Below are 27,569 nucleotides of genomic sequence, written 5' to 3' on the forward strand. Positions count from 1 at the left end.
TCTTTTGCATCAGTCTCTAGGCCAAGACAGCTACTGTAGGTGCCTTAGGCAAAGTGGACCTCCACCTAACCCTGCGTGTGGTGATGATGGGGGAGGCAAGTGACAAGCGGACAGTGGCACACACTTAAAAGATTTTTCAGGTCAACATTGCATTTAGAGACCGGAACGTTATCAATATATTTATGTATAGTGACAAAAAGTTTTGACCCGATGGGAATTTTGTGTATGATGGCAGATATATAGCACCCAGGCTGTTGTATTGGCTCCTTTAAATTACCAAGGTGCTACAGGCTAGGGCTCTGGAGCATGGTTGGAGAGTACTCTGGCCAATTGGTCAGCAGGTAGAACATATAAGGGGAGCCTGCGTGTGATGAGAGTGAGCTTGGAGAAGCTGTGAGGAAAAGACTGTAAGAAGCTGCGAGGAAACCACTAACACTACAGAGAAAGACTGCCTTGTGACAGCAGTGTGGACTTTTGTTTGTTGGTCGTTGCCTTATAGCTTTTCTTATTCAGCATGGACGCTGTGCTTTGTGTATTTTGTGTGCAGTGAAAATAAACCACAGGCAGGAGCCTGCATTCTATGTTACCAACCTGAGTTGCCTGTCGCATCTGATGAACTGAGTAACCTGAGCAATCCTCTACAATATTATTTTTTAGGTAATAGCTACAGCTAATTTTGCACAGATAAGAGACTGGTACAAAGGTATAACAGGACTCGAGTCTAAAGGGGAGCAGATATAGACTGGTATTCAAAATAAAACAGCCCACTAAATAGTGACTGTCTATACCCCTCATTCAAATGCTGCAGTTGCTCCCCTTTCTCTTAGAGCACAGAGAAGCTTTACAGCCTTTTAACACCAGGCAAGGTTATTCAGACCTCACACACCTCAAACTTAAGCAGACCCTCATTTCCTCAGCCCTCTGTGCTGCTTCTTAAAGGATAAGTAAACCTTTAAAATAAGTAAGTTAAAACTGATGAGAGTGCTGCTCGAAGCACTTTTGCAACTTACATTCTTTTTTTTTTGTTTGTTTTAATCCCAAAATATTTAATGACACGTACCTTGAATAAAAATTGTTTTTTTTACAACAGTGCCACCTGCTGGTGAGTTTCCAACAATGACGTAGTCAAGGAAGTTGTCAGGAAAAGGAAAGAGGGCTGGTCTGCTGTTCTTCAGGTTAGGAAAAGCATTAGAAACCTCAAAGCTTTCCTAAATTTTCATCACATCAAACCCTGAGAAACAAGATATTGCCAAACAACTTATGGGTAAACAACGAGCAGATGCTTGCCACAACCCAGCAGAATTCAGATGTATGTTTGTCAATCACTTTGTTGACAGATCAAGAGGTGGGACACAACACTAGTAATAAATGGGTATCCTGAGATACACCAGAATCATACAATAAAGACTGGGTGCTATGTGACTTTAAGTGCTTAAAACTGGAAAGTATGTACAAGAATGGGATCCACTATCTGGAAGGCTCTGAATTACAGAAAGGCCATCACCAAATCTGCCAGTGAGTCTAATGGTGCCCTCCTGACACTACTGCTAAAAGTAGTTTATGATCCAAAAACTAAAAAATGCACATTTTTAAATTTACATTGCAATGAAAACCACCTGTAGCAGCAGGAACAGGCAGTTGTAACTCAAAGGAATGACCAGCAGCACTGGAAGTTTCAAGTATTTTTCTATCGGCATAAACACATCAGCAGAGAAAACAAATGTATACACGTGAATATGAGGCACGTTTGTCTTTTTCAGAAAAAAACAAGAGTTCTGCTTAATGGATTTAATAATGAAATAATTGTGTTCAAATGAAACTTCTTTGTGTTAAACTGACTACTTACACACATATTACCGAACTACAGCTCCCACATATCCTGAAAGCCTCCAACTGGGACATGCAATAAACCGAGGTTGACTTTCATCAATTGAAAACTGTGTGCAGTATATTTCTGGCAACTGTATAAAGCTACCTTACCACTACTAAAAATTAACTGAAAATACTGTACTTTTTTAATAGAAAAGATAATTTTGATTATAATTTTATTTAAAAATGAATGAACAAATAAGGCAGGACAGGAAACAAATCTATAGCACAATAAGCAAAACCATAGCTTTCCTTAATGAGTAGCACTGTCATTCAATAGGAAAAAATAGAATGGAAAATGCAAAGCAAACTATAATTTGCGCAGTAAACAAAAGGATGGAGGCGAAAGAGTCTGGATCACGGGATACCAACAGCAGCTGTAAAATAGGAAGAAAGGAATCAGTAATTAACAGATTACAATGAACATTTACTAAAAGGAACTACTTCTGCAAATCAATTAATCAACTAAAAAAAAGGATAAGAAGCTTTGTCCCACTACAGGAACCATTATTACATAGTACCCAAAAACACAGTGAGATTAAGGGCCTAAAGGTGTCAAATCTAAAACTGTATATTCAGGCAGGGATTCGGAACAAGCCAATACAAGGTACATAAAAAATGGAAAGCGAGCGTTACTGCTCCTACTCACCGCATATTGTTCACAACCGAAAATGGCAGCTTGTTTAATGCTGGGTGCTGGAATCCTTCGGCGTCCCAAGCCACATTAGTTTGTGGATAGAAAGAAAGGTGGTTCCACACACCGAAGTAATATAAAACTTTATTCATCCATTGGTAAAAGTCGGCAAGTTACAGACGTAGCTTGATGCTTTTCGGGCGCATGCGCCATTAATAATAAGCATATGATGATTAAGGGCTTATGATTAAGGGTGCATGTGCCCGAAACGCGTCAAGCTACGTCTGTAACGTGCCGACTTTTACCAATGGATGAATAAAGTTTTGTAGTTTTATATTACTTCGGTGTGCGGAACCACCTTTCTTTCTATACATAAAAAATGGCCAGTACAGTACTAGTAATCTGCATTGTACAAGTATATTGCTACCCAATACCAAGTGTCACAGTGTAGCCTCCCCAACCATGCATCACACTGAATCCCCCCCCATATTTCTCCAGCTGCCTTCCAGGTGCCCTAAGCAACCCGGCCTGGCAACTTTGCTCCCCCCATGGAGGTGCGCGCATGCACCCGGATGTCAAGGGGGGGGGGCAGTGACATAGGGGAGGGGAAGCGGCAGAGGGGAGGTCTGGAATGGGTATGGGAAGCGGCAGATCAGCAGACGGAAGCAACTACAAACTAGGGATAGACAGAAAAAGTACCTCGCGCAGCACCCCCCAATTGTTGCACCCTAGGCAGGTACCTCTTCTGCCTACCCCTAGTTTTAGTCCTGCCAGCAGCATCCAGTGGCACAGTGAATCCCCATACCCTACTGACAGCAAGTGACACAGTATATCACCCTCGGCCAACAAGTGGCATAACATCTCTAAATATACTACACAGAAGTTGATCTTAATTTCCAGTAGACTTTGTTATTTCCATGTTATATGCAACGTGGACGTGGCACACTCAAACCTTTTTTATTGTGCACCGAAAAGACTTACATTTCAGTGGCATGAAATGGTTGTTTATGATTGGATAGGTGAATCCCCTCACCCCCCCCCTCAACAGCAAGTATCACAGTGAATTCCCCCCATCTCATCATCTAGTGACACAGTGAATCCCCCCACTTCAACAAAAGCAAATGACATCCCACCCTGCAAACAGCAAGAGACACGGGGTATCCCCTCATCCTCCAAGTGCTCCCACAGATCCCCCCCCCCAAAAAAGTGGCATATTGGATTGCTCATCTCTCCAGCAGTATCCAGTGGCACAGTGAATTCATCCCAACAGCAGCAAGTGTCAGTGTCCCCCATCCCCCTGTGAAACCTCTATCCCTCCAGCACCACTCCCCTAATCAATGTATCCACCAAAAGTCTAAACCGGAAGTAGCCCTAGCCCCCTGTACCTAGCCTAAACTTACAAAGACCATAGCAGCAGAATTAAGCTGCAAATTTCACAAAGAATTCGCTGACCGCCAGCTCCCAGAGCTAAGCAGCAAGTATCTGACTCACAGCTTATCTTCCACACGGCAGTCACGTGGCACAGTCACGTGATCGTGATGTCACCAAGGTCCTTACAGAAGATAGGAAGTAGGCGCTACCTTTCTGTAAAAGATTTGAAACCTGCTAAGAAACTGCAGCGAACAGGTATAAGGTATAAAAGTAGCGATTCTGTGGTCTGTGTTAGGAAAGGCTGGAATGTTGGGCAGCAGGTACTTATTTGGCTTAACAGGCCCCTTGCGGACAATGATCTGTACACTCAGAAAGGAGGGTGTGAGCTAGGGGTGCATGATATGTGGCCAGGAGGGAGTTGAGACTGCTGTCTGCTGCCTCTTCAGATAAGTGAGTACAGTAACAGACGAGTCTGCATTCTTCTTCCTTACCTAAAGCCAATGGGGAAGTCTGCATTTTGCGGACAACAGGGCAGGCTCGTACTGGCAATCTGTGGGTTCTGGCAAATGCCAGAGGGGCTGCTATAAGGTCCCATAGAAAGTCACTATTTCGTGGGCTGGTGGGGGCTGTTTGGGCCTCTGTGTGGGCTGAATGGGCCTCTGTGTACCTGAAATGCCAGGGTCTATTTTAATTCTCAGTCTGGACCTGCAACAGGGACTCAGTAATCCAAGAAAGTGTAGCAAAATTCTAGAGACCCAAGTTCCCCTGGACCCAGACCCAAACTCAGTCCACCTCCCGTCTGATGGTAAACCATTTCTAACACAGCCCTATCATTTTTAGTGAATTATCGACATGTCGTGGATACGAGATAAAGAATTGTCTTTGATTGAACGTCTGTGCGCGAATGTACTCAAGGTGTGTATCCTGAGATTTCTTCATACATCCAGATTTTTCTGTTATTTATTTTAAACTGCTATATTCAATGTATTCTCATTTCCTGCAGCATTAAAGGTATCTAATTGCAAAATAGAAAAAGGCTGGCACAATGCAGACCACACTCCACACGTTGATGCAGTAAAAAAGTATTTATTTAGGGAGTAAAAAAGTATTTATTTAAGTGCCTAGAGGCACTTATTCATAGGCTAGCCTCTAGGCATGAAACGTGTAAGGCTCTTTGCTGTGATGTTTTTTACCTAAATAAATACTTTTTTTTACTGCTTCAATTTGTGGAGTATGGTCCGGAATGTGCCAGCCTTTTTCTATTTTGCAATTGTTTGCCTCCCTGTGCTGAAGGTCTGGGGCTTGATCACCTGGACCCCCCATTCATTTGGGTAAGTTTACCCCAACCTACATTATGTCAGACACTGAGTGCCTTTTTTGTAAATAGTTTTTGTGATTAAAGGTATCTAAACTCTAAAAAATCAGAGTGCTTATCTATTTTAGTGGTTTCTGAAATTCTCACAATACATTGCCTGCATCGTTAATCCTAGGCTCACAGACAGGACTCTCAGAGAAAAAAGTCTGCTATTAGCAGTCTAAAACTGCAAATATCTCCAGATGTGCACTTTCTTAGCCAGCTTTTCAGGCTATCCAGATGCGGTGCCAATTTGTGTTTTCTTTCTAGGCTTCCCTGGCTCCTGATTAGCTGTGGTGCCAGTGATGCCAGCAGAGAATCAAGAATATTGTTGACATTGGCTGTGTGTTTTCGGTTTTGTCTGATTTGCTGTCAGTGCTTCAGAACCCGGTGCTGCTGCCCTAGGCCTGGGGCCTATGTGGCCTTTCCACAAATCTGGCCTGTTTGCTGTGGCAGTTTGGTGCCAATGATTTCAATAAACAGGCATGTTAGGGCTAACTATAAATGAAATCAAGGGTTTTTTATGTAAGATCTCCAGGTCGTTGTCATTGTGGAGCTTTTTTTTCCCAGTTTTATGTATATGACCTTAGCATTCGGTCTTGTTTCTTATGAGTTACTGTTAGGGTGCCTAACATGGGGCTGAAGATTTCGGCACTGTACTGCTTTTTATAATTGTACAATATATGAAGTGGAATGATAAGAATATTACTTGTAATATATAGCTCCAGAGATTTCAGTGCAGCATGTTTCACTAAAATACTATCTTTAGTTGTGGTAATAATGCTGTTGTCTGAGGCATAACAAAATCTTGAGCATGGGGCTTTAAAACTCTTAATAGTGAAGTAAAGGCATGGAACCTGTTATCCAGAATGCTTGGGACCTGGGGTTTTCTGGATAACGGATCTACTAAAAAATCATTTAAACATTAAATAAACCCAATAGGCTGGTTTTGCTTCCAATAAGGATAAATGATAGCTTACCTGGGATCAGGTACAAGGTACTGTTTTATTATTAGAGAGAAAAAGAAATACTTTTTAATCTGCCTCTGATCTTGGTTCTTTTACATAGGCTGGTCCAATACCTAAGCATGTTGCTTTCATTATGGATGGGAACCGACGCTATGCCAAGAAGTGCCATGTAGAAAGACAGGAGGGACACTCACAAGGTTTTGAAAAACTTGCTGAGGTAATAAAAGAGATGAATTGACATTATGGGTTTCTGAGACAAGGCACAAATATATTGTTTTCACTTTCTCATGTCTTGTTACAGACCCTGCGCTGGTGTTTAAACTTGGGGATATGCGAAGTGACAGTGTATGCATTCAGCATTGAGAACTTTAAGCGTTCAGCTGAGGAAGTGGAGGGTCTGCTGGAGCTGGCTCGTCAAAAATTTACCCGTCTATTGGAGGAGAAGTGAGATTGTGCAATTTAATTCTGTTAAATTCTTTATTGATGTAAACTATGACAAGATCTTGGACACTGTATGTGGATTGAATACTGTGTTCAGAAAAGGCTAAAGGCCCACAGGGCTGTGCCTTGGCTTCTCTCTTTCTGCATTTTCTCTGCAGGTGGAGAGGCTAATGTGCTCCCATCAGTTCCTTAGTGTAGCTGCACTTACAGGCAGCTACACAGGAGCAGGCATTGTCGCAAAAATCTGCTCCTTGTATCTGCACACAGATGATGCCGTGCCTGTTTGTACACCAAGGAGTGAATGTGAACACATCTTTCTCTCCATTTTTGGTGAAAACACAGGTGGAGAAAGAAGCAAAAGCCAAGTCCTGTCTGCCCCCTAGCCTAAAGGCAGATGGCATATTTTGTTGCATGCGCTAAATTACATCATTGTGGGTTTCAAAATGTCCTAATATACATTTGTATTGAAGTTAATGTGACTCTCATACCAAATATTTGAATCATACCAAATTGCCTTCTGCGTTTTGGCACGATAGCGCAGTTTAAATATTTTACTGGTGGATATAAATATGCTCCATTAAGTCCTGTTAAGACTCACTACGTGACACTGGCACAGAGATCACTCTTAAACGAACATAAGAGTTACCTTCATGCTGTAAGTAGAAATGAGCAGTGAGCTGATGATCTCTGTACCTTTTTGTGGCATATGCAGACAAAGCTGCTTGACTTATTTTGCATATGGCACAAATATAGTGATTATCCTGCAATTGTTATCAGTTTTCTGTCCATCTTTGTGAAGATGCCACTTGTATCTAAAATTGTTTTTAACAATTCACTGTATGCATAGTAAATGAAAATTGCCTTGACAATAATAACCATGCATGTATACTTTATAGTCGATGTAAAAGGGAATTGCATGCAATTACAATAGTGTGCTATAATCAATTTGTTCCATTAACCTTCATGGGTATAACCAAGCCAACATCAGCATTTCATAGGAGAAGGGACATGGGAACATTACCTTTCTTACCCCATGTTCCTCTAGGAGGGGGCTGCCATATTTGTGCAGCAGTAGTCAGCATTAGAAACTCTAATTGACAGACTGAGATGGAATAGTCAGGTTGGCAAAACAGTCAGGTTTAGGAACTAAAAACTATTAACTTGACCTATATGTAATTTTTAATGTAGATTAAAATTTTAAAAATACATTTTTAGTGTCAGTATCACTTTAAGCGAACCTTCTGATGTAAATTTAGATTTCTTCGTACATGTATCCTGAAAGTGTGGTACTTGTTCAGATGTGGGTGTGAGAAAATTGGGTTTGGTCCTGTGCTGTTTTGGGAACCTGATTTGGTGTATTACATTAGTGGAGCCGTAAAATAATTTTCTGTGTCAAGCAAGGGTGTATTTGTTGTGTAAGGTGAGTATTTGTTAATAGTGAAAAAGGTCCAAGCAAGGGAGTATTTGTTATATGTAAGGTGAGTATTGCTTTTTGTCTAATGCTTTGTCAATAGTGAAAAAGTTGCAATGCTCCTATTCCTATCATGTCCCTTGGTTTTGTAAAAATCGAGGCCATTGTTCTAGGTTGATTTCCTTGTCAGATAAAGTTAAGTAGAACAATTTTTGCAGAAAGTGATCTTTCTCAGTAAAATTCATTTAAATGGTTTGATAAGAATGCTAAGTAAGGGGGTAATTTGACCAATTGGTGATATATATGATAGACATATGTTTTTAGGTCATGTTTTAAGGCCAGGGTAATTGACATTATATAAACTTTCAAATAATAAGGTTAAATTGATGCGTTTCTTCGGGTGGTCACAACAGTTTCTACGCTGATTGTGTTATAGGAACAGTAACAACAACAAAAAGAAAGTGTTTAAGAATAATGAAAATATTATGTCCTGTTGCTCTGCACTGGTAAAACTGTTGTGTTTGCTTTAGCAACATCACTACACCTCTTATCCAGAATGCTCTGGGACCTGGGTTTTTTTGGATTAAGGATCTTTCTGTAATTTGGATCTTCCTGCCTTCTGCTAGGAAATCATGTAAACATTAAATAAACCCAATAGGCTGGTTTTGCTTCCATTCAAATATTAAAGGAGGCTAAAAATGCCATATTTTATATACTGAACTTATTGCACCAGCCTAAAGTTTCAGATTCTCGATGGCAGCAATGATCCAGGACTTCAAACTTGTCACAGGGGGTCAACATCTTGGAAGGTATCTGCGACACTCACATGCTGAGTGGGCTCTGAGCAGCTGTTGAGAAGCTAATCTTAGGGGTTGTTGCAAATTTACAAGCCGGAAATTAGGTTTGTATGTAATATAAGATGATGCCACAGGGCAAATTATTAAATTCTGATCCTAACTGCACTGGTTTCTGTGCTGCCATGTAGTAATTATCTGTATTAGGTACTAATCAGCCTTATATTGTGACATTTACATGCTGTATATACACTATCTTGAGTTAGTACCTTAGTAACTACTTTTTTAGTTAGGCTTTAGTTCTCCTTTAATTATATCTTCATTTTGGCTCAAGTACAAGGTACTGTTTTATTATTAAAGAGAAAAGGGAAATCATTTTTAAAAATGTGGATTATTTGGATAAAATGGAGTCCATGGGAGACGTCCTTTCCATAATTTGAAGCTTTCTGGATAACGAGTTTTCAGATAACGGATCCCATACCTGTATAGTTAATATAAACAAGCAGCTTTGTAACCATGGGGGCAGCCATTCCAAGCTGGAAAAAGGAGAAAAAGCACAGGATACTTGGCAAATAACAGATAAGCTTTGTAGTATACAATGGGATTCTTCAGAGCTTTTCTTTTATCTCCTGTGTATGGCTGCTCCCAAGGCTACACAGCAGCTTGTGTATGTAAACTATCCTTGTGTTTATGAAGCAAACACAACAGTTTTATCAGTGTAGGGTAACACTTCATTATATTGTCATTCATTTAAAACACTTTCACTTTGCACCACCGCAGTAAAAACTTTTGCAAGGGTTCACCCTGCAGATACAAGCCTCGTGTGCCAGTGTGTTCTTTTTGTTCCAGTTACCGGGAGGTTACCGTATCCTCCATCCATTGAGCACCGAGCTAATCTATATAGCTGCACAACGGGTGTGTGAGGGTCTACTCCAATTGCTCCCAAGGCTACACAGCAGCTTGTGTATGTAAACTATCCTTGTGTTTATGAAGCAAACACAACAGTTTTATCAGAGTAGGGTAACACTTCATTATATTGTCATTCATTTAAAACACTTTCATTTTTTGGTATTACTGTACCTTTAAATTAAGAGTGAATTCATGGTTTATAAAGAATGATTGTGGCAGTGTAGTCAAAGTGGAGCTTAGTGGGCACAAGAGTTACCCTTGTATTAACACCCTCCCCATACAAATTGTATCTCATTGGACAGCCATCCTCAACATCCTAGCCACAGTTTTTGGATTTTTGTTGGAGAAGCTGCTGGACCTCCATTAACCAATCAATCCAGCCTGAGACATCCATTGAGAGGAAGTAGGCTGGGCCTTGCACATGCATTTAAATTGAGGCTCTGGACACACACAGCGTTGGCTCAGCTGCATGCATGTGGAGTAGAGATCGCCCTGTCCTGCACTCATCTTGTACTGTGCAGATACACAAAGCTGCCCAAGAGAGCAAAAGCACTAAATCAGTCTATAGTTTGAGCATCTTAAAAGGTGTTTTCTCTATTCGGAAATAAAACTGATGGTTACCTTCAATATCCTCTGGTTTTAGAGTAAATCAAGCAGTGTTAGGGCCAAGCCTTGTGGAAACATGTCTATTATATTAGCTGCATGTGCTGCTATGTGCTAGCTGCTATGTGGTTTGTATGATTGATATAGCCCAAATTTAGTGTGATTATGCAGAAAGATTGCTACCCTTATTTCGGAGTCTTCGAAATCCTCCTGTTATAGCATATTCATAACGGGGAGACTTTAAGTAAAGTGGGTAGCCTGTAATAGTAGAACATCCACATGTTTATTACATGTTTATTACTGTGGTTTATGAAAGCCATCTTCTACTTTTGAGGACTGTTGAGTGGTAAAGGTATGAGACCTGTTATCCAGAATGCTCAGGACCTGGGTTTTTCTGGATAATGGAACCTTCTGTAATTTGGATCTTCGTACCTTAAGGCTACTAGAAAATCATGTAAGTTTGAATTAAGCCCAATATAATGGTTTTGCTTCCAATATGGATTAATTATATCTTAGTTAGGATCAAGTACAAGGTACTATTTTATTATTATTATTATTTAAAAAAAATCTTTGATTATAATGGAGTCGATGGGAGACGGCCTTTCCGTAGTTCTGAACTTTCTGCATAACGGTTTCAGGATAACGGATCCCATACCTGTACTTTTTTTTTTCAGCTACAAACTGGAAATTGTTTTTTGGTGATAAGGTACTCGAATGCCAAAATTACAAAAAAATTTTTATTTTTTGTTTAGAACAAAACATAGCAACCAGTCCCAGAAATGCTTTCGGTATTATACATATAATGGACCTGAATTGGCAATATCTAATTGTAAGGGTTACTGTAGTGGAGATAATTAGCCCAGTGTTAGTAAGCAAGGCGTTTTTAGTATTATTTACAATGAATGCACGAGAGTGGCATATTTTAAAACTGTAGTTATGCTTTTTGACCCCTGGTTCCTAGTGTATATTTTTTTGAATTACTTGTTTCTGAAGTCTGTGTTGGACTGCACCATCACACAAAGGTGACATGATGAATTCATCGGAATAAGGCTCTGTTTACTATATTTAAACAATAAAAAGGATAAAAACTATGTAGTAAAATAATTTATAATATTAAAAATAGCCAAATACCTAAAGTTTACTGAGGTAAATTAATAGCACTTCATATATAAATATATAAAAATCGGCAAAAATAATAAAATAACTCTGTTTTTAAAGTGGCACAGTGATTTTTACATATATATCTGCACACAGGGATAAGTTGGAAAAACATGGAGTACGTATCAGAGTGCTTGGTGATTTGACCTTACTTCCCCTGGACATTCAGAAGCTGATAGCACAAGCAGTACTGGAGACCAGAGCCTACTCTAAGTAAGTACCTGTGCTATTTGTCAAACAAAATTATAGGTACCACTTTCTTCACAAGAGTTTCTTTCCATGTTGTTGATTTTGTTTGTTTTTTTTAACCATAGTGTCCACACTATGCTAAAGCACATATATTGACAATAAAGATTTATAAGTACAACCTGTTTTGCACTTCTTTTCAATGGAGACCTAGACTGACGCTAAAAAATTTTTTTATGAAAAACTATTAAAGTTATTAAAAAAAACCTATTACATCTTGCATATAAGTGAATTTATTGGCTCAAACTTAAAGTAGACAAAGGACGGCAATGTTTTTGGCATTGCTGTGCCTATCAAGCCTATAGTCATACACGCCACTCTGTGTTAAATAGCATTAGGTGATGGTGGGGTAAAGTTTAGGGAAGTTCTGGGCAGGAATAAGTGTCAATTAGTTAAATGTATTACATTCCCAAAGGACAATCATAACAATGTACAATTTCATCGCGCCTGGAAAATGTCCATTGTGAATAAAACAAGTCCAAAATTCCATCCCGAATTATGAATCTGTCCATATTTATATTAAGATATTGATGCTTGTGTTTATAAACGGTTTTGTCCCAAACTATATGAAAAAGGAAATCGAAGTGAACAGGAAAATCATTCCCCCATCTTCACCTAATGCTATTTAACACAGAGTGGTGTGTATGACTATAGGCTTGATAAAGGTCCCAGCAAGGCCTGACATGTTGGCTTCCTTTATCTACTTGCCTTTTGAGCCAATAAAGCATTAAGATGCAATATTGATTTACTTTACTAGTAGTATGATATTATGCTTGTCCAAAAATCCTCCAAGCCCCTCTTTAAGGTATTAACCAAATCAGCCATCACTACATTGACCGTCAGTGCATTTCACAAGCTCACTGCCCTCACTGTGAAGAATGTGCTTTAGTGTTAAAAAAAAAAAACCTTTAAAAAATTCTAACCTGCAGAGTCAGAATCTGTCTCTTAACGTTAGACCTTGACAAGTATACTACAATTATCATCACAAAAGCACTATTCCAAGCCAGGAGATTGATTACCCTACACTGGAAGGATAGATCTTCACCTTAAAGGAAAACTATACCCCCAAAATGAACACTTAAGCAACAGATAGTTCATATCATATTAAGTGGCATATTAAAGAATCTCTCCAAACTGGAATATATATTTAAGTAAATACTGCCCTTTTACATCTCTTGCCTTGAGCCACCATTTCGTGATGGTCTGTGTGCTGCCTCAGAGATCACCTGACCAGAAATACTTAAACTCTAACTGTAACAGGAAGAAGTGTTGAAGCAAAAGACACAACTCTGTCTGTTAATTGGCTCATGTGACCTAACATGTATGGTTTGTTTGGTTTGTTTGTGAGTACAGTGAATCCTACGATCCCAGGGGGTGGCCCTTATTTTTTAAAATGGCAATTTTCTATTTATGATTACCCAATGGCACATACTACTCGAAAAGTGTATTATTATGAAAATGGTTTATTTACATGAAGCAGGGTTTTACATATGAGCTGTTTTATGCAATATCTTTTTATAGAGACCCACATTGTTTGGGAGGTATAGTTTTCCTTTAAAGAATGGCATTTAGCCATGAACAACGTGGCAGCACCTATAGTACTAATAACAAGAAAACAAATTAGGCTATTTACTTGGGTCAAACCCCAGGATAACAAAGACACAGGCAATGAGTAACTAAATTTCTAATGTTTATATTCAAGATGCATGGTTATATGTGTGCTTGACTGTCTTTTTTTTTTCAATAAAACTTCTTTGAGCAAAAAAAATAAATCTGACCCTTAAATGCATCCCGATCTAAGCGTAGTGTTTGGGTCTATTCGCCATCTTCCCGATCTAAGCGTAGTGTTTGGGTCTAATCGCCATTACGAAGCCCACCAGCACATTCACAGTTGGGGCAAGTCAGGAATCTGCTTCAACTGCACATTTGCTATTTGGCATTGAGACCCGAAACTACATGAAGATCCGGAAGATTGCAATCGGGACCTCTGCTGCGCTTCTCTGCATTTAAGGGTCAGAATTTTTAAAAAGGGATATTTTTTTTTCTTTAACACTAAAGCACCTCACAGGGAGGGAGAGGGTAGGGGCCAATGCCTGCAAGATTGGTGGGGGGTTAAGTTCTCCTTTAAGGCCAAAACTTGACTGCATTGCATACTTAAGGCCTTACCAAAGTGGTTTTACTGCTAGTTGGGTAGGTTTGGGTTGAAATTTGGCCAACCATTTTGGGTTAGGGTTGGGTGAGGTTCACACTGGGGAAGTGCACTCTTCCTCTGTTCCCTAGGATTCCCTGTATTGGAACTATACGCACTCACAGAAGTAACATTCAGAGCATGAAGACATGGGTTTGGGCGCAAATCCTACAATGGCAATATTTTGTGGGTTAGGGTTGGGTGTCGGTTAAAGCTTTGGAGGTTACGGTCAGGTGTGAATTGAGTTTTTCCTGACCTGCACATAACTTAATGTATCATTTTAAACATTTAAGACGGTGCCCCCCCCTCCAGAGCTGCTTCAATAAATATACATTTTCATAGAAATACAATTTCCAGTACTGCTAATTATAACCTGTAAACATGCAATTTATATTACGACTTTGTTGTTGCTATTTCCAGGTGTTTCCTAAATGTTTGCTTTGCTTATACATCACGACATGAGATCACTAATGCTATACGAGAGGCAGCCTGGGGAGTTCAGGAGGGACTGCTGGATCCAAGGTATCTGGGTAAAAGTTGTTACTCAAAGGAGTAGAGCATGTTCTTATCAACATTAATTGATCAACATAGTGCTTGTGATTCTTTTTGCACATTGCTTTAATTAGGTAATATGCATAGCTTATTTCTTGCACTAAATTGGTAAACTATTAATTGAAAGTTATGTTCTACTTGACTCATGGGCACAATGAAAACAAATTAGCAGTCCATTGAGAAGCCCTGCCTATAACCATTTCCCCAACTGCTGCCTGAGTAACGTAACAGCTCAGGAATATTTTATTTAATTGTGCTCATACAATCTAGGAAATAGAATGTGGCATTAGTTTCAGATTTTGCTCTGGCTAGTGAAGAGAATAAAAAGGTTTCCCTATCATTATTAATTAGGAAATATGTACAATGGTGATTTAAAGGGATACTGTCATGGGAAAAAAATTTTTTTTCAAAATGAATCAGTTAATAGTGCTGCTCCAGCAGAATTCTGCACTGAAATCCATTTCTCAAAAGAGCAAACAGATTTTTTTATATTCAATTTTGAAATCTGACATGGGGCTAGACATTTTGTCAATTTCCCAGCTGCCCCATGTCATGTGACTTGTGCTCTGATAAACTTCAATCACTCTTTACTGCTGTACTGCAAGTTGGAGTGATTATCACCCCCTCCCTTTTCCCCCCAGCAGCCAAACAAAAGAACAATGGGAAGGTAACCAGATAACAGCTCCCTAACACAAGATAACAGCTGCCTGGTAGATCTAAGAACAGCACTCAATAGTAAAATCCCATGTCCCACTGAGACTCCTTCAGTTACATTGAGAAGGAGAAACAGCAGCCTGCCAAAAAGCATTACTCTCCTGAAGTGCAGGCACAAGTCACATGACATGGGGCAGCTGGGAAATTGACAAAATGTCTAGCCCCGTGTCAGATTTAAAAATTGAATATAAAAAAATCTGTTTGCTCTTTTGAGAAATGGATTTCAGTGCAGAATTCTGCTGGAGCAGCACTATTAACTGATTCATTTTGAAAAAATTTTTTTTTCCCATGACAGTATCCCTTTAATGTTTTTGAACCTTTTATATTTTTATATGTATGTGACCTAAAGCATCATTTCAAACAAGTCCTAAAAGTACATGCAGAAAACCTTGTTAAACAAATAAAACAAAAATTATTATGTTTGGTCATGTATTTATTGGAAAAAAATGATGCAATAACATATCTTCGTGTGGCAAAAGTAAGTGAATGTGAAATCACAGTCTAGTGTTTTCAGTCCATGGGATGACAATCGGGTGTGAGTAAGAGACTTTATTTAAAGAACTTGGGATCCAGCAAAGCCTGATCATACATACAACACATTTGAGAATGCGTATCATGGCTCGAACAATGGAGGTTTGGACTCCACTCATCAACAGTCAGATTGTGTACAAATGAAAGAAATTCAAGACCATTGTTACCCTTCCCAAAAGCGGTTGACCATCAATGATAACTCCAACTGCAAGGTGTCTAATAGTCCGAGAGGTTACAAAGGAACGCAGGGTAACATCTAAGCAACTGAAGGCCTGTCGCACATTGTTGAATGTTGATGTTCCACCGTCAGGAGAACACTGATCAGCAATGGTGTATATGGTAGGGTAGTAAGGAGAAAACCACTGCCCTCCCCATAAAATATTTCTGAACGTCTTTAATTTGCTAAAGCTCATATGGACAAACCAGAAGGATACTGGAAAAATGTTGTGTGGATGGATAAAGCCAAGTATAACTTTTTGGCTTAAATGATGGGCCTTCCATTTGGAGAGAGAAAAACAATGCATTCCATCTTAAAGGGGTTGTTCACCTTCAATGTACAAATCTTATGAAACCACTAACAATGCTCTCAATGTGTTAGAAAAACCATTTTCCATAACAAAAAGTAAAAATGCCATTGTAAAAGCTAATTTTTATACCTATTAACTCAGCCCTTCTCCTGTCTCTCTGACCAGTTTTCTGAAGTGATGGGAGTGGCCTATTTTGAACCTGACAAACCAAGAACTTCCTATATGATGACATCATCATGCCCAGGTTTTGCCCTTACTTGTTTCCTATTGGATGTTTATACTGCCCTCCTCCTAGTAATTTATTGGGTGCTTGTGAACTGTAACCGGTCACATAATTTGAATGGTCATTGGTTGATTACTCAATTCTATAGTGGAGATGAGAATCCGCGCTCTGCCAATTAGCACCTGATGAATGAATGCATCAATCCTCCCGAACAGATGTACCGAACATCCCAAACCATTAAACTTTCAGTAGGAGAGAGGAGAGCACTCAAACGCAGATTAACTGCTTGTGGTTATATTTATTTAAGCTGCTGTACACAACATGTTTCGGGCTGTAATTGCCCTTTCTCAAGTGTGTGGTTGATTACTCAATTGTAATGGCAGAGGTTAACAGACGCGGCATATAAACAAACCTGCTTTGTAACAAACAATCACACAGCCATGCAGACAAATACTGCAGAAAAGGAAGGAGCAACATTGTTCTCCCAATTCTGGCACTCTCCTTCTGCCTAGACTTAAACTGGGAATAAAGGGCTGCAACCTTTTCTGGGAATAAATACTGGCTTTTCTATATTTTTATCTTTTAATACCTTTGGCATTAAGCATAATGTCAGTTATTTACAAAATTGCAACAAAACCACCACTGACTTGCTTAGAAACGTATGTAACTTACACATCTAGCAGGGACAGTAGTGCTGCCACCTCACCCTTTTAAAACCAAACACATATGAAATCCACAGCCTGCATGGCTAATTTAGATGCTGCAGACTGAACTGATTTCTGTGCAGTCATGTATCATGCATCTAAATTAATTGCTAATTAGCCATGCAGGCTGTGGATTTCATATGTGTTTGGTTTTAAAAGGGTGAGGTGGAAACCCTAAGTGATTTTGTGCGCTCTCCCGGGGAAACCTAGGAAAACGATACCTTTTTTAAGTGTTTAAGTGTTCCACTTCTGGAACAAGATTTAGAGCTCTAAATACCAAAAAATTAAAAAGTTATATTTTTCATGATATAGGGATCGATACCAGAAAAATATTTTACTTTATGCACAAAAATTCAACTCATTTGGAAAGCCTCAAGCTCATACAAATAGTCAGCTGCTGAATAATGATTTTTGTATGAGGTAAATACACAAAATAATACATGCCCCCCCCCCAAATAATATATTTCTGGAAAGTACAAATGCCATCTCCCATAGTATCCATTTTAAAAATAATTTCTTTTTTGTCTGTAATTTAAAATAGTCGCTTGTACTTGAGCCCAACTAAGATATAATTAATCCTTATTGGAAGCAAAACCAGCCTATTGGGTTTATTTAATGTTTACATGATTTTCTAGTAGACTTAAGGTATGAAGATCCAAATTATGGAAAGATCCATTATCCGTAAAACTCCAGGTCCCAAGCACCTCGATCCCCCCCATCTGCACAGTTGAAGTCTCTGCAGTACACAGCCAACACTCCCCCTCCCTCTCACAAACTTGTAACAGTTTCTCTTCAGTACCTGAATGCTGCTCAAATTCCCCAGCACAGCCCAGCACAGGAAGCAGTGGCAGATTGACAGCAGACATAGCCAATAGGAGTTAAGTTAGCTGCCAGTACAATGTGTGATGTCATATAAGGAAGAGGAAGTGAACACTAGTGTTTTTGGGGGTCAGTGACCCCCTCCCAGCACAGGGTCTGTGTGGAACTGAAGGATTAGTACAGGGACACTTCTGAGGTGAATATCTCTTGAACTGTACTTTTTCTGTTAACTATTTCTATGGAAAAGTTTGTTCTATTCATGTGAACTGTTAGATTTGTCATTTTGTTACAAAGGTGAACAACCCCTTTAAGAATCCTATCCCATCTGTGAAACATGGTGGTAGGAGTGTTCTGGTTTGGGCCTGTTTTGCATGAGCCTGGATGGCTTACCATCATTGATCGAAGAATGAATTCTAAACTGTACCAGAGAATTCTAAAGGAAAATGTCAAAACTTCTCTCGAAGAACTGAATGGCAAGAGGCAGTGGGTTATGCAGTAAGACTACAAGATGGTTAAAGAAGAATAAAGTAAATGTTCTGGAATGGCCAAGTCCTGACCTTAATCCAATTGAAATGTGGAAAGTGTGTGATTCATGTAAGGAATTCAACAATATCTAAGAGCTGAAGCTGTTCTGTGTGGAAGAATGGTCTGAAATTCCTACAGGTCAATGTTCAGGACTTATCAACAGTTACTGTAAACGTTAAGTTGCAGTTATTTCTGCACAAGAGGGTCACACCAAATACTGCGACCACGATTCACTTATATTTGTTACACGCAGATGTTATTGGATCATTTTTTTTCAATAAATACATGACCAAGTCATTTTTGTTTTATTTGTTTAACTAGATTTTCTTCATCTACTTTTAGGACTTCAGATGCTGTTTTGGATCACATTCAAATAAAACTATAGAAAATTTTAAAGGGTTCACAAACTTTCATGCACCACTGTATTTCAGCACAAGCCCTATTGTTGAAAAGGTGTACTGTCCCTATTATAGTCTTCTGCTTTGCAGGAACTAGGAAGACAGTACAAAACCATCAACGTGTGAATTTGTATGGTAGAGTGAGACTGAATTTGTATTGAGTATTTCTGAAGTCATTACTGTCTTTTATAGCTTGTTATGTGTTCAATCACACACGATACATATATTACTCTCAAGATATTAACCTTGACACTCTCATATTCTGCAGGGATGTAACAGAGTCTCTTTTGGACCAGTGTTTGTATACTGCTAAATCTCCAGAACCAGACCTTCTAATCCGTACATCTGGAGAGGTTCGTCTGAGTGATTTCCTTCTGTGGCAGGCAAGTAAATTCCCTCTCATATTTTATCAGTCATTGTGGCATTCCTCTACCATCTTTGAAACCATCAACAGAAGTTAACATTGTTTTTCTAATCATTACAGACATCCTATTCCTGCTTGGTATTTCAATCTGTACTGTGGCCAGAGTATACATTTTGGAACCTTTGTGAAGCTATTTTGCGTTACCAATATAACTACAGTAACATCCAGGTGAGTAGATTTCCGATTCTGCCCCCCCCCCCACTTATATTGTTACTTTAGACTTTACATAGGCTGATAAAATCGATCCATCTTGACTAATTTACTTATTGGCCTATGTATAGTGTTCTTCAATGGGCCTAACTGACTAATATCTAGCCAAATATCCGATTTTGATCAGGCAGGTTTGATAATCCTGCTGGGCCAGGACAACACTGGCCTTTTCATGCAGTCCTTGTACCGATGGCCTTCATTTACCACTGTTGGAATCCACTCGTTTGACCCTTCACCACCCAATTCAAGTTAGGCATGTCACAGAAAAAAATTGTTCATTTGGCAACCTCACCAAACAAGAAATACCTTACAGGTGAATCTTATTAAGCTGGGACTTAAAAGTTCTTTGCCTTTCACTAGAGTTCCTGAGTTAATGGTAAGAACAACATGATCTTACTACTTCACACTGTTTGCTGGGAGCGCCAATGATTTTAGACATACTACATATGTTAGCATACTTATAGGTGGTGTAGGACTCGTGTATAATGAGGCGACTTGATGTGGTACATAAGCTTACATAATTTTGCCAAAGTGTGGTACTAACACAATATTTTTTGTAACAGTTATGAAGGCTGAAACTGTGCACTGGCAATCATTTTCCTACTTACCGTAAAGGGATTATGTCTTGATTTTTATTTTTAAATTGCAGTTTAGTAGTTTTTATTTCTAAATTACACTGTTTACCTTATTACATATAACATTTTATTTGTGAACTAACAAGCATATTTTTTTAGCTTTAATATTGATTGTGTAAGTAGCCATCTCATGTCATTGTGCCTGGTCATGTGCATTCAGAATGAGCCAGAGCTGCACAATGGAACTGCTTTCAGATTTGCTTTTGTTTCTCCTACTCCATGTAACTGGAAGAGTTACAGTTCTATTCTTATATCTACCAGGGAGCTGTTCTGTTGCATCAGGGAGCTGTTATTTGTTTATCTTCCAATTGTTCTGTTGATGGGCTGCTGAGAGGAAAGGGAGGGGTGTGGCATCACTCCATCTTGCAGTGCAGCAGTAAAAAGTGACTGAAGTTTATCAGAACAAAAGTCCCATAACGGAGGGCACCTGGGAAACTTAAGAATCTGTTTGTTCTTTTACAAAACAGATTTCTGTGCAGAATTCTGCTTGAGCAACACTAAGGGGCAAATTCACTAGCGTTTGGCATTTTCGCTACTGCGCAAATTCACTAACGAACGCTGGCGTAGTTTCGCTAGTGTTACTTCGCAACCTTACGCCAGGCGGATTTTCGCTAGCGACGAAACTACGCAAATTCACTAACTTGCGCAGTGTACTGAACGCTACCTTTTACGCTAGACTTCCTTCGCCACCTCAGACCTGGCGAAGCGCAATAGAGTAGATAGGGATTGTTTAAAAAAAAAGTAAATTTTTTTTCTAAGTCCCAAAAAAACGCTGGCGTGTTTTCTACATGATGGCTGATAGGCTGAAAAAGACCGAAATTTTTTTGGGGCTCCCCTTCCTCCCCCCTACATTTCCTGACTCATGGCAACTTACCTAGACAGTGGGCACATGTGTAGGGCAAAATAAAATTTTTATTTGCTGATTTGAAGGTTTTCTAGGCATTTGTAGTGCAGATACGTGTTCCTCCATTGAAATTTGAATTTCGCGCCGTATGCAAATTAGCCTTCGCTAGCGTAACTTCGCTTTATATAGCGAATCAACGCTAGCGCAACTTCGCAACCTTACGCTACCCCTGTGCGCAACTTCGGATTTTAGTGAATTTGCGGAGCCCTGGCGAAACTACGCCTGGCGAAGTGTGGCGAAGTTGCGCCTGGCGCAACTTCGCATCTTAGTGAATTTGCCCCTAAGTGATGCATTTTGGCGGGAAAAAAAAACTGAATCCCTCTAAAGTAAGTGGGGTACAGAGGGATCTGTACCCCACTGAAAACATGAAGTTGCTGACTTTCTGGTGTACTTTCCAGTAATAGCCTGAGCAGTTTAAGCTTCTGCTGTGCACACCCAGGCTCTCCTTTCTTCATTTGCACAGTATTTATTATTTATATTGCCAGCCAATACGATTTATGCAGACTTATTCTGATGAGTTGGGAAGAGCCGGGGCATGCACAGTAGGAGTAGATTGTGTTGTCCTGACTCTTTGGAAAACCATGAAACTATCAGCAGCAAAATAGACAATATTGATAATTGGCTATACTAAGATGTGTTTACTATGTGTTTTAGCAATTTTCCATATTGTCTATGGCAAGGTATTTTGCAGCTACTGTTACTAGTAGCTCCATTTGTCTTATCCCTTAAGATGGCCAAACACTTTAAGATTCGCTTGTTTTTTGAAGTCGCTGAATAAGCGAATCTTTCCCCGTCAGGACACCAGGGCCGGATTTACATAGCGGGCGCCCCTAGGCCCACTGCCGTTCGTTGCCCCTCTCCCCTCCAGGGGGACAGGAGCAATGGGGATTGGCGCATGGGAAATTTAAAAAATGGTTGTATCTCCAGCGCATCCCCAGTGTTTTTGAACCAATGTGGGTGTGGTTGGGCAGCATGCCGCCCCCCTAAAATCCTGCCACACTAGGCCCGGGCCTAGGTGGCCTTTCCACAAATCCGGGCCTGAGGCCCACCTTGAGTTGATTGGCGCAAGGGCCGCATCAATGAGCCAATTCAGTCTTCGATCTCACAGAAAAATCAAGCATGCTCAATTGAGAGCTGCCCGATTTCTGGCCAGATAACAATCAGGGAGGCCTATCGGAGGGCCCCATGCATAGGCCTCCAACAGGCCTCTGTCTAAAGGACCCGAATTGGCATCTTAAATCTGCATGTGTATGGCCCCATTCAAGCTAAACAGCCCCAGAATAAAATACCTTTCTCCCTTTAATTTGTTTAAACAAGAAGCCTAAAGGCAAAATTTAGTGTAAGGATTGGTAATCATGCCTAAAGGCAATCGTATTGGGTTTTAAGCATGCACAAAATAACACAATTTTGTTTGTTGCTCTTGAATTTGTAAATCAACCCATTAGTATAAAGGAATTTTGTTGTCTGCATGGAGTAGCTGAAAATACTGTTCCATGGTAAGGCATTGTAATCACCATATGTGTCAGCGAGTTTATATATGTGCAAAAATGTAATAGTGAACATAGTTACACTATGTTAACTCTATAAAAAGAGAAGGAAAAATAAGGCACCCCATACAAATTAAGTGCTAATTTCATAAGATTTGTAAATATTTTCAAATTTGTGTATGTTAAGTAAAATCACCTCTTACAGCGTATAATTAGTTGTATTTGTAAGTGATAGTAATTCACAAAACTAACAAATGCTAAACAAACTTGTAGGTTGCAAAGTGAACTTTCACTTTGAGGGGCATATTTATTCGCATTGGAGACAAACATCAGCGGTGATGTTGACCATTTCAACCAATCAGATCTTCTTTTGTTTTCTAACTTGTAGATGACTGTTCAAATGTAATTGCTGGTTTGTTGCTATGGGCACCATCACCGGTGATGTCTCCAATGTTAATAAATCTCTGTCATGTCTGAATAAGGTTCAGAAACGTCTAAAATAATTGCTAGCTAGTCTTGTAGTATATAGATCTTCTGTAGAATATTTTAAAGGAACAATCTGCTAACACTGTTCGTTTGAAAAGGATGGCTTTTACATTTGATTTATCTTGGCACAAGCACAATGTAACATGATACCTTCTGGTTAGGATAGTCATAACTTAATATAATAATTGGATACCACCTTCTTGCCCACCCTTCTTGTGGCCAGACATCTCTGGTACACAGTAGAAATTTTAGTTAATTAAGTAACAAGGTGTCATTTTTTTTTTTTATGTCATATGACATATGTCCGCTGCAGGACTCTACCCTGTGGTGCTGCTAAACAGCTTTTAGGGTTGTTGCCTCATACATATACAGCCCCTTGATTAAGACATACAAATTACAAGAGGTTTTGGGCATCTCTATTTGTGCATTTGTTTGGGTGCAAGGGTACACACTATATGTTTTTAGAACAACAAACCAGATTGTTTTAAAATGTCATTTGTTCATACCAGGAATGAACCAAATGCAAGATTTGCTCCAGGATCCCAGCACTTTTTTGAAGGGTTTGGATTTGACCATTTCTCTGTATTCAGCCAAGCCAAATCTGAGTCTTAGTTGTAGCTATAAGGAGGTAATTTATATTGTGTGACCTATTAAAATCGTATTATACTTATCCATATATACTTTGCCTTTTACATCTTTTCCTTGGAGACACAATTTAGTGTTCTAGGTGTCATTTATTGCCCGACAGGAAATAATGGAAGTTCAATGTAACCAATGTAAGTGTGGAGGCATAAGACACAGCTCTGTGACTGTCCATTAATTGGCTGATGCAACCGAGCACATGTGAATGGTCTTAGTTTTGAGGATAGTGCCAAAGTTCAGACTTTAGTGCTTTATATGGTGGTTTTTAATATGGCATTATCCAACAACTCTACTATGATAGTATACAGTCATGCTTGAAAGTTTGTGAACCCTTTAACATTTTCTGTTTCTTATATGAATGTGACTTAAAAGTTCTAAAAGTACATGAAGAAAGCCTAGTTAAAAAAATTAAAAAACATCCAATGATTTATCTGCATGTGGCAAAAGTAAGAGAATTCCTAGGATTATCGTATAATTTCTAAGGTGAAATCAGAGTCTGGAGTCATGGGATGACAATCAGGTGTGAGTGAGAGACCCGGTTTTATTTAAAGAACTCAGATCCCTCAAAGCCTGATCACACGTTTGACACATTTGTGAATTGCAAGACTCCGAGTTTAGACTCCACCAATTAACAGTCACAGATTGTGTACAAATGGAGGAAATTCAAGACTGTTGTTGCCCTACCCAGAAGTGATCGACCATCAAAGATAACTCTAACTGCAAGGCGTCTAATGGTCGGAGATTTTACAAAGGAACCCATGGTAACTTCTAGGCAACTGAAGGCCTGTCTTACATTGGTAAATGTTGATGTTCATGAGTCCATCAGGAGAACATGGATTAGCAATGATGTATATGGCAGGACCGCAAGGAGAAAGCAACTGCTCTCCCCCAAAAATATTGCTGACCGTCTACAGTTTGCTAAAGATCATGTGGACAAACCAGAAGGTTAGTGGAAGAATGTTTTGGGGACAGATGAACCCAAAATATAACTTTTTGGCTTCAATGAGGAGCGTTACATTTGGATTAAGAAAAACACTGCATTCCATCTTAAGGACCCTATCCCATTTGTGAAACATGGTAGTGGAAGTGTTCTGGTTTGGGCCTGCTTTGCTGCATCTGGACCTGGATGGCCTGCAATCATTGATGGAACAATGAATTCTGAACTGTACCAGAGAATTCTAAAGGAAAATGTCATGCTGCAAGACAATGATCCTAAACACATAAGTTGTTCTACCAAAGAATTATGAAGAAGAATAAAGTAAATTTTCTGGAAATAAAGTCAAAGTCCAGACTTTAAAGCAAACCAGTCACCCACACACATGCCTGTGGAATAGAGGTGGGGCTGAAAATTACTTAAAAGTTCCATTCAGCACTAATTTTTTAAATAAATAAATAATAATAATTGTTTCAGTTTAACTAGGTTTCTTTACAATCCTATAAAAATATAGGTTTCACAAACTTTCAAGCACAACTGTATTTTTAGAAGGATTTATTTATATGAAACAGTTGCATTTTTGGGCACTTTTTTTCTATAGGGACCTGTAATGTTTAGCAGTAACGTTTCTGTATTAAAATTAGCAATACTTCCATCAGGGGTGTCCAAACTTTTTGGAAGGAGGGCCAGATTTGGTAAGGTGAAAATGTGTGGGGTCCGACCATTCAGCCTAAACCATTAACATAATTTAATTCAAGGAATCACGTAGCCGTCGCAGTAATATTTGGGCACATTAGTGAAATGATACGAGAGCGGCGCATCAATACGTGCCAGTATGTGTCTATTGCTAACACCTTCAGCACACAGGCAACAGTATAGACCAAGTGGCAGATCATTTCACTAATGTGCCCAAATATTACTGCTACGGCTACGTGATTCCTGATCGCACTGTGCTGGTGGGCTGCATTATTATTAATTTCATGATGGAGGCTGAGGGCCGGTGTAAATTTGAAAAAGGGCGGCAATTGGGCCCCGGGCCGCACTTTGGACATGCCTGATTTACATATAAGATTGCTTTACTAGTAATGAGTTTAGTACCTTTAGAATTATTTTTAAACAATGTTGTCTATTTAATCATATTTTAGTGAGGTCTACCTTTTATTACGCATCTCTTCTCTTGCAGAAGGCCAAGGAGATACATCATCAACAGAGAGCAAGGCTTCAGCTAGAAAGCGACCGATCCTGGGTGCAGGATAATCTATGCAATAAAGAGTACTCTACTGCAGAAGAAGACCTAATTCTCTTCCAAAAGCTACTGCAGAAATGTAAAGCTGGGAGGGAGAAAAGGACACAGACTTTTATATGTGCACTTGAGAAGAAAAGAACTGATTTCCTTCAAGCGCTCTGTGAATCTTAACAGGGAAGTGGCTAGAGAGCGTTGGGCTTAGAACACTGCATTTATACAGTATATGTTTGTGTTCTACCCTGGACTTACCCACATCTCACATCTGATGTGCATAGTCCATTGCACTAATAGGCCACAGGTTCATAAGCCTGTCCCAAACCACTGGTTGAGATTAAGCTCCACTTAAAGGAAAACTATACCCCCAAAATGAATACTTAAGCAACAGATAGTTTATATCAAATTGAATGACATATTAAAGAATCTTACCAAACTGGAATATATATTTACATAAATATTGCCCTTTTACATCTCTTGCCTTGAACCACCATTTCGTGACTCTATCTGTGCTGCCTCAGAGATCACCTGACCAGAAATACTACAACACTAACTGTAACAGGAAGAAGTGAGGAAGCAAAAGGCAGAATTCTGTCTGTTAATTGGCTCATGTGACCTTACATGTGGTTTGTATGTGTGCACAGTAAATCTTATGATCTCAGGGGGCGGCCCTTATTTTTTAAAATGGCAATTTTCTATTTATGATTACCCAATGGCACATACTATTAAAAATGTATATTATTATGATAATGGTTCATTCAATGAAGCAGGGTTTTACACATGAGCTGTTTTACTCAGTATCTTTTAATAGAGACCTACATTGTTTGGGGGGTATAGTTTTCCTTTAAAACGCCAACTGTTGGTCACAGCCTATCTTATATTTAACTATATCTGTACTCATTTCATGGTATAAGTTGTTTATTCAGTCATAGTTATAAGAATAGGAAAGACCGCAAATATACAGTATATCATCCAAACTCTCACCTTAATTTATCTTCATGCTGGGCTCTCAGGTGTATCTAGAAGATCGAATGGTTATTCTTGGCCTTCAGGCTGAGCTCCCATTTCTGCAAGGCCTGACCTGGGGGGGGGTAGCCTCAGAGTATCAGGGCAACTGCCTTAGACAGGTCAACAAAAATTTGAAATAACTCTGTGTCAAACAAACAAGCATTTTATTTATATATGGTTGACATCTCTTTAAGCCTCATGGCTGTAACACATGCATTCTCTTATCTATGCTGGAGCTGGGTTGTTACAGACTTACTTTCATAGTGAAGCAGACATTTTTTAGTATAATAAAGCTATGAAAAATATTTTTTTTTTTAAATTATTCACAGATTACCAAGATTTAATGGGATACTGTTAAACTATTACCAGCTTTCATAAAGCCACAAAAGAAGACCAAGCATTTAGCTATTTGTGGCCCTATGGTAGAGACCTGCACGGGTCTGCTTTTTGCAGACCAGCGCCCTACGTCTACCTGCTTACCTGGATCCCCACTTGAACCTGCTTTACCCACATTCATTCCCCAGCAAGTTAAACCCAGCTCTCCCACAATATATGCGCCATGGAACTCAGAATGGGGTCACTGAACCTGAAGTCACATCCTGCTAAACTGTTTTTTTTTTTTTTGCCAGGATGCAGATAGTAGATTTTACTCCCCCCCCC

The 27,569-nt window shown here is 39.4% G+C and overlaps 1 protein-coding gene across 4 annotated transcripts; it reads left to right on the forward strand.

Annotated features, from left to right (window-relative positions):
* Positions 1-3,981: 3,981 nt before the first annotated feature.
* Positions 3,982-27,214, forward strand: dhdds.S (dehydrodolichyl diphosphate synthase subunit S homeolog). 4 transcript variants are annotated; one of them, XM_018248000.2, is made up of 9 exons: positions 3,982-4,136; positions 4,715-4,789; positions 6,297-6,413; positions 6,498-6,640; positions 11,609-11,725; positions 14,367-14,468; positions 19,208-19,322; positions 19,424-19,531; positions 25,845-27,214. In XM_018248000.2, exons 2-9 carry the CDS (start codon positions 4,727-4,729, stop codon positions 26,076-26,078), a joined length of 999 nt encoding a protein of 332 aa, XP_018103489.1. In that variant the 5' UTR covers positions 3,982-4,136; positions 4,715-4,726; the 3' UTR covers positions 26,079-27,214.
* The last annotated feature ends 355 nt before the right edge of the window (positions 27,215-27,569 follow it).

This window comes from Xenopus laevis, chromosome 2S (genome assembly GCF_017654675.1).
Source record: "Xenopus laevis strain J_2021 chromosome 2S, Xenopus_laevis_v10.1, whole genome shotgun sequence".
Lineage (NCBI taxonomy): Eukaryota > Metazoa > Chordata > Amphibia > Anura > Pipidae > Xenopus > Xenopus laevis.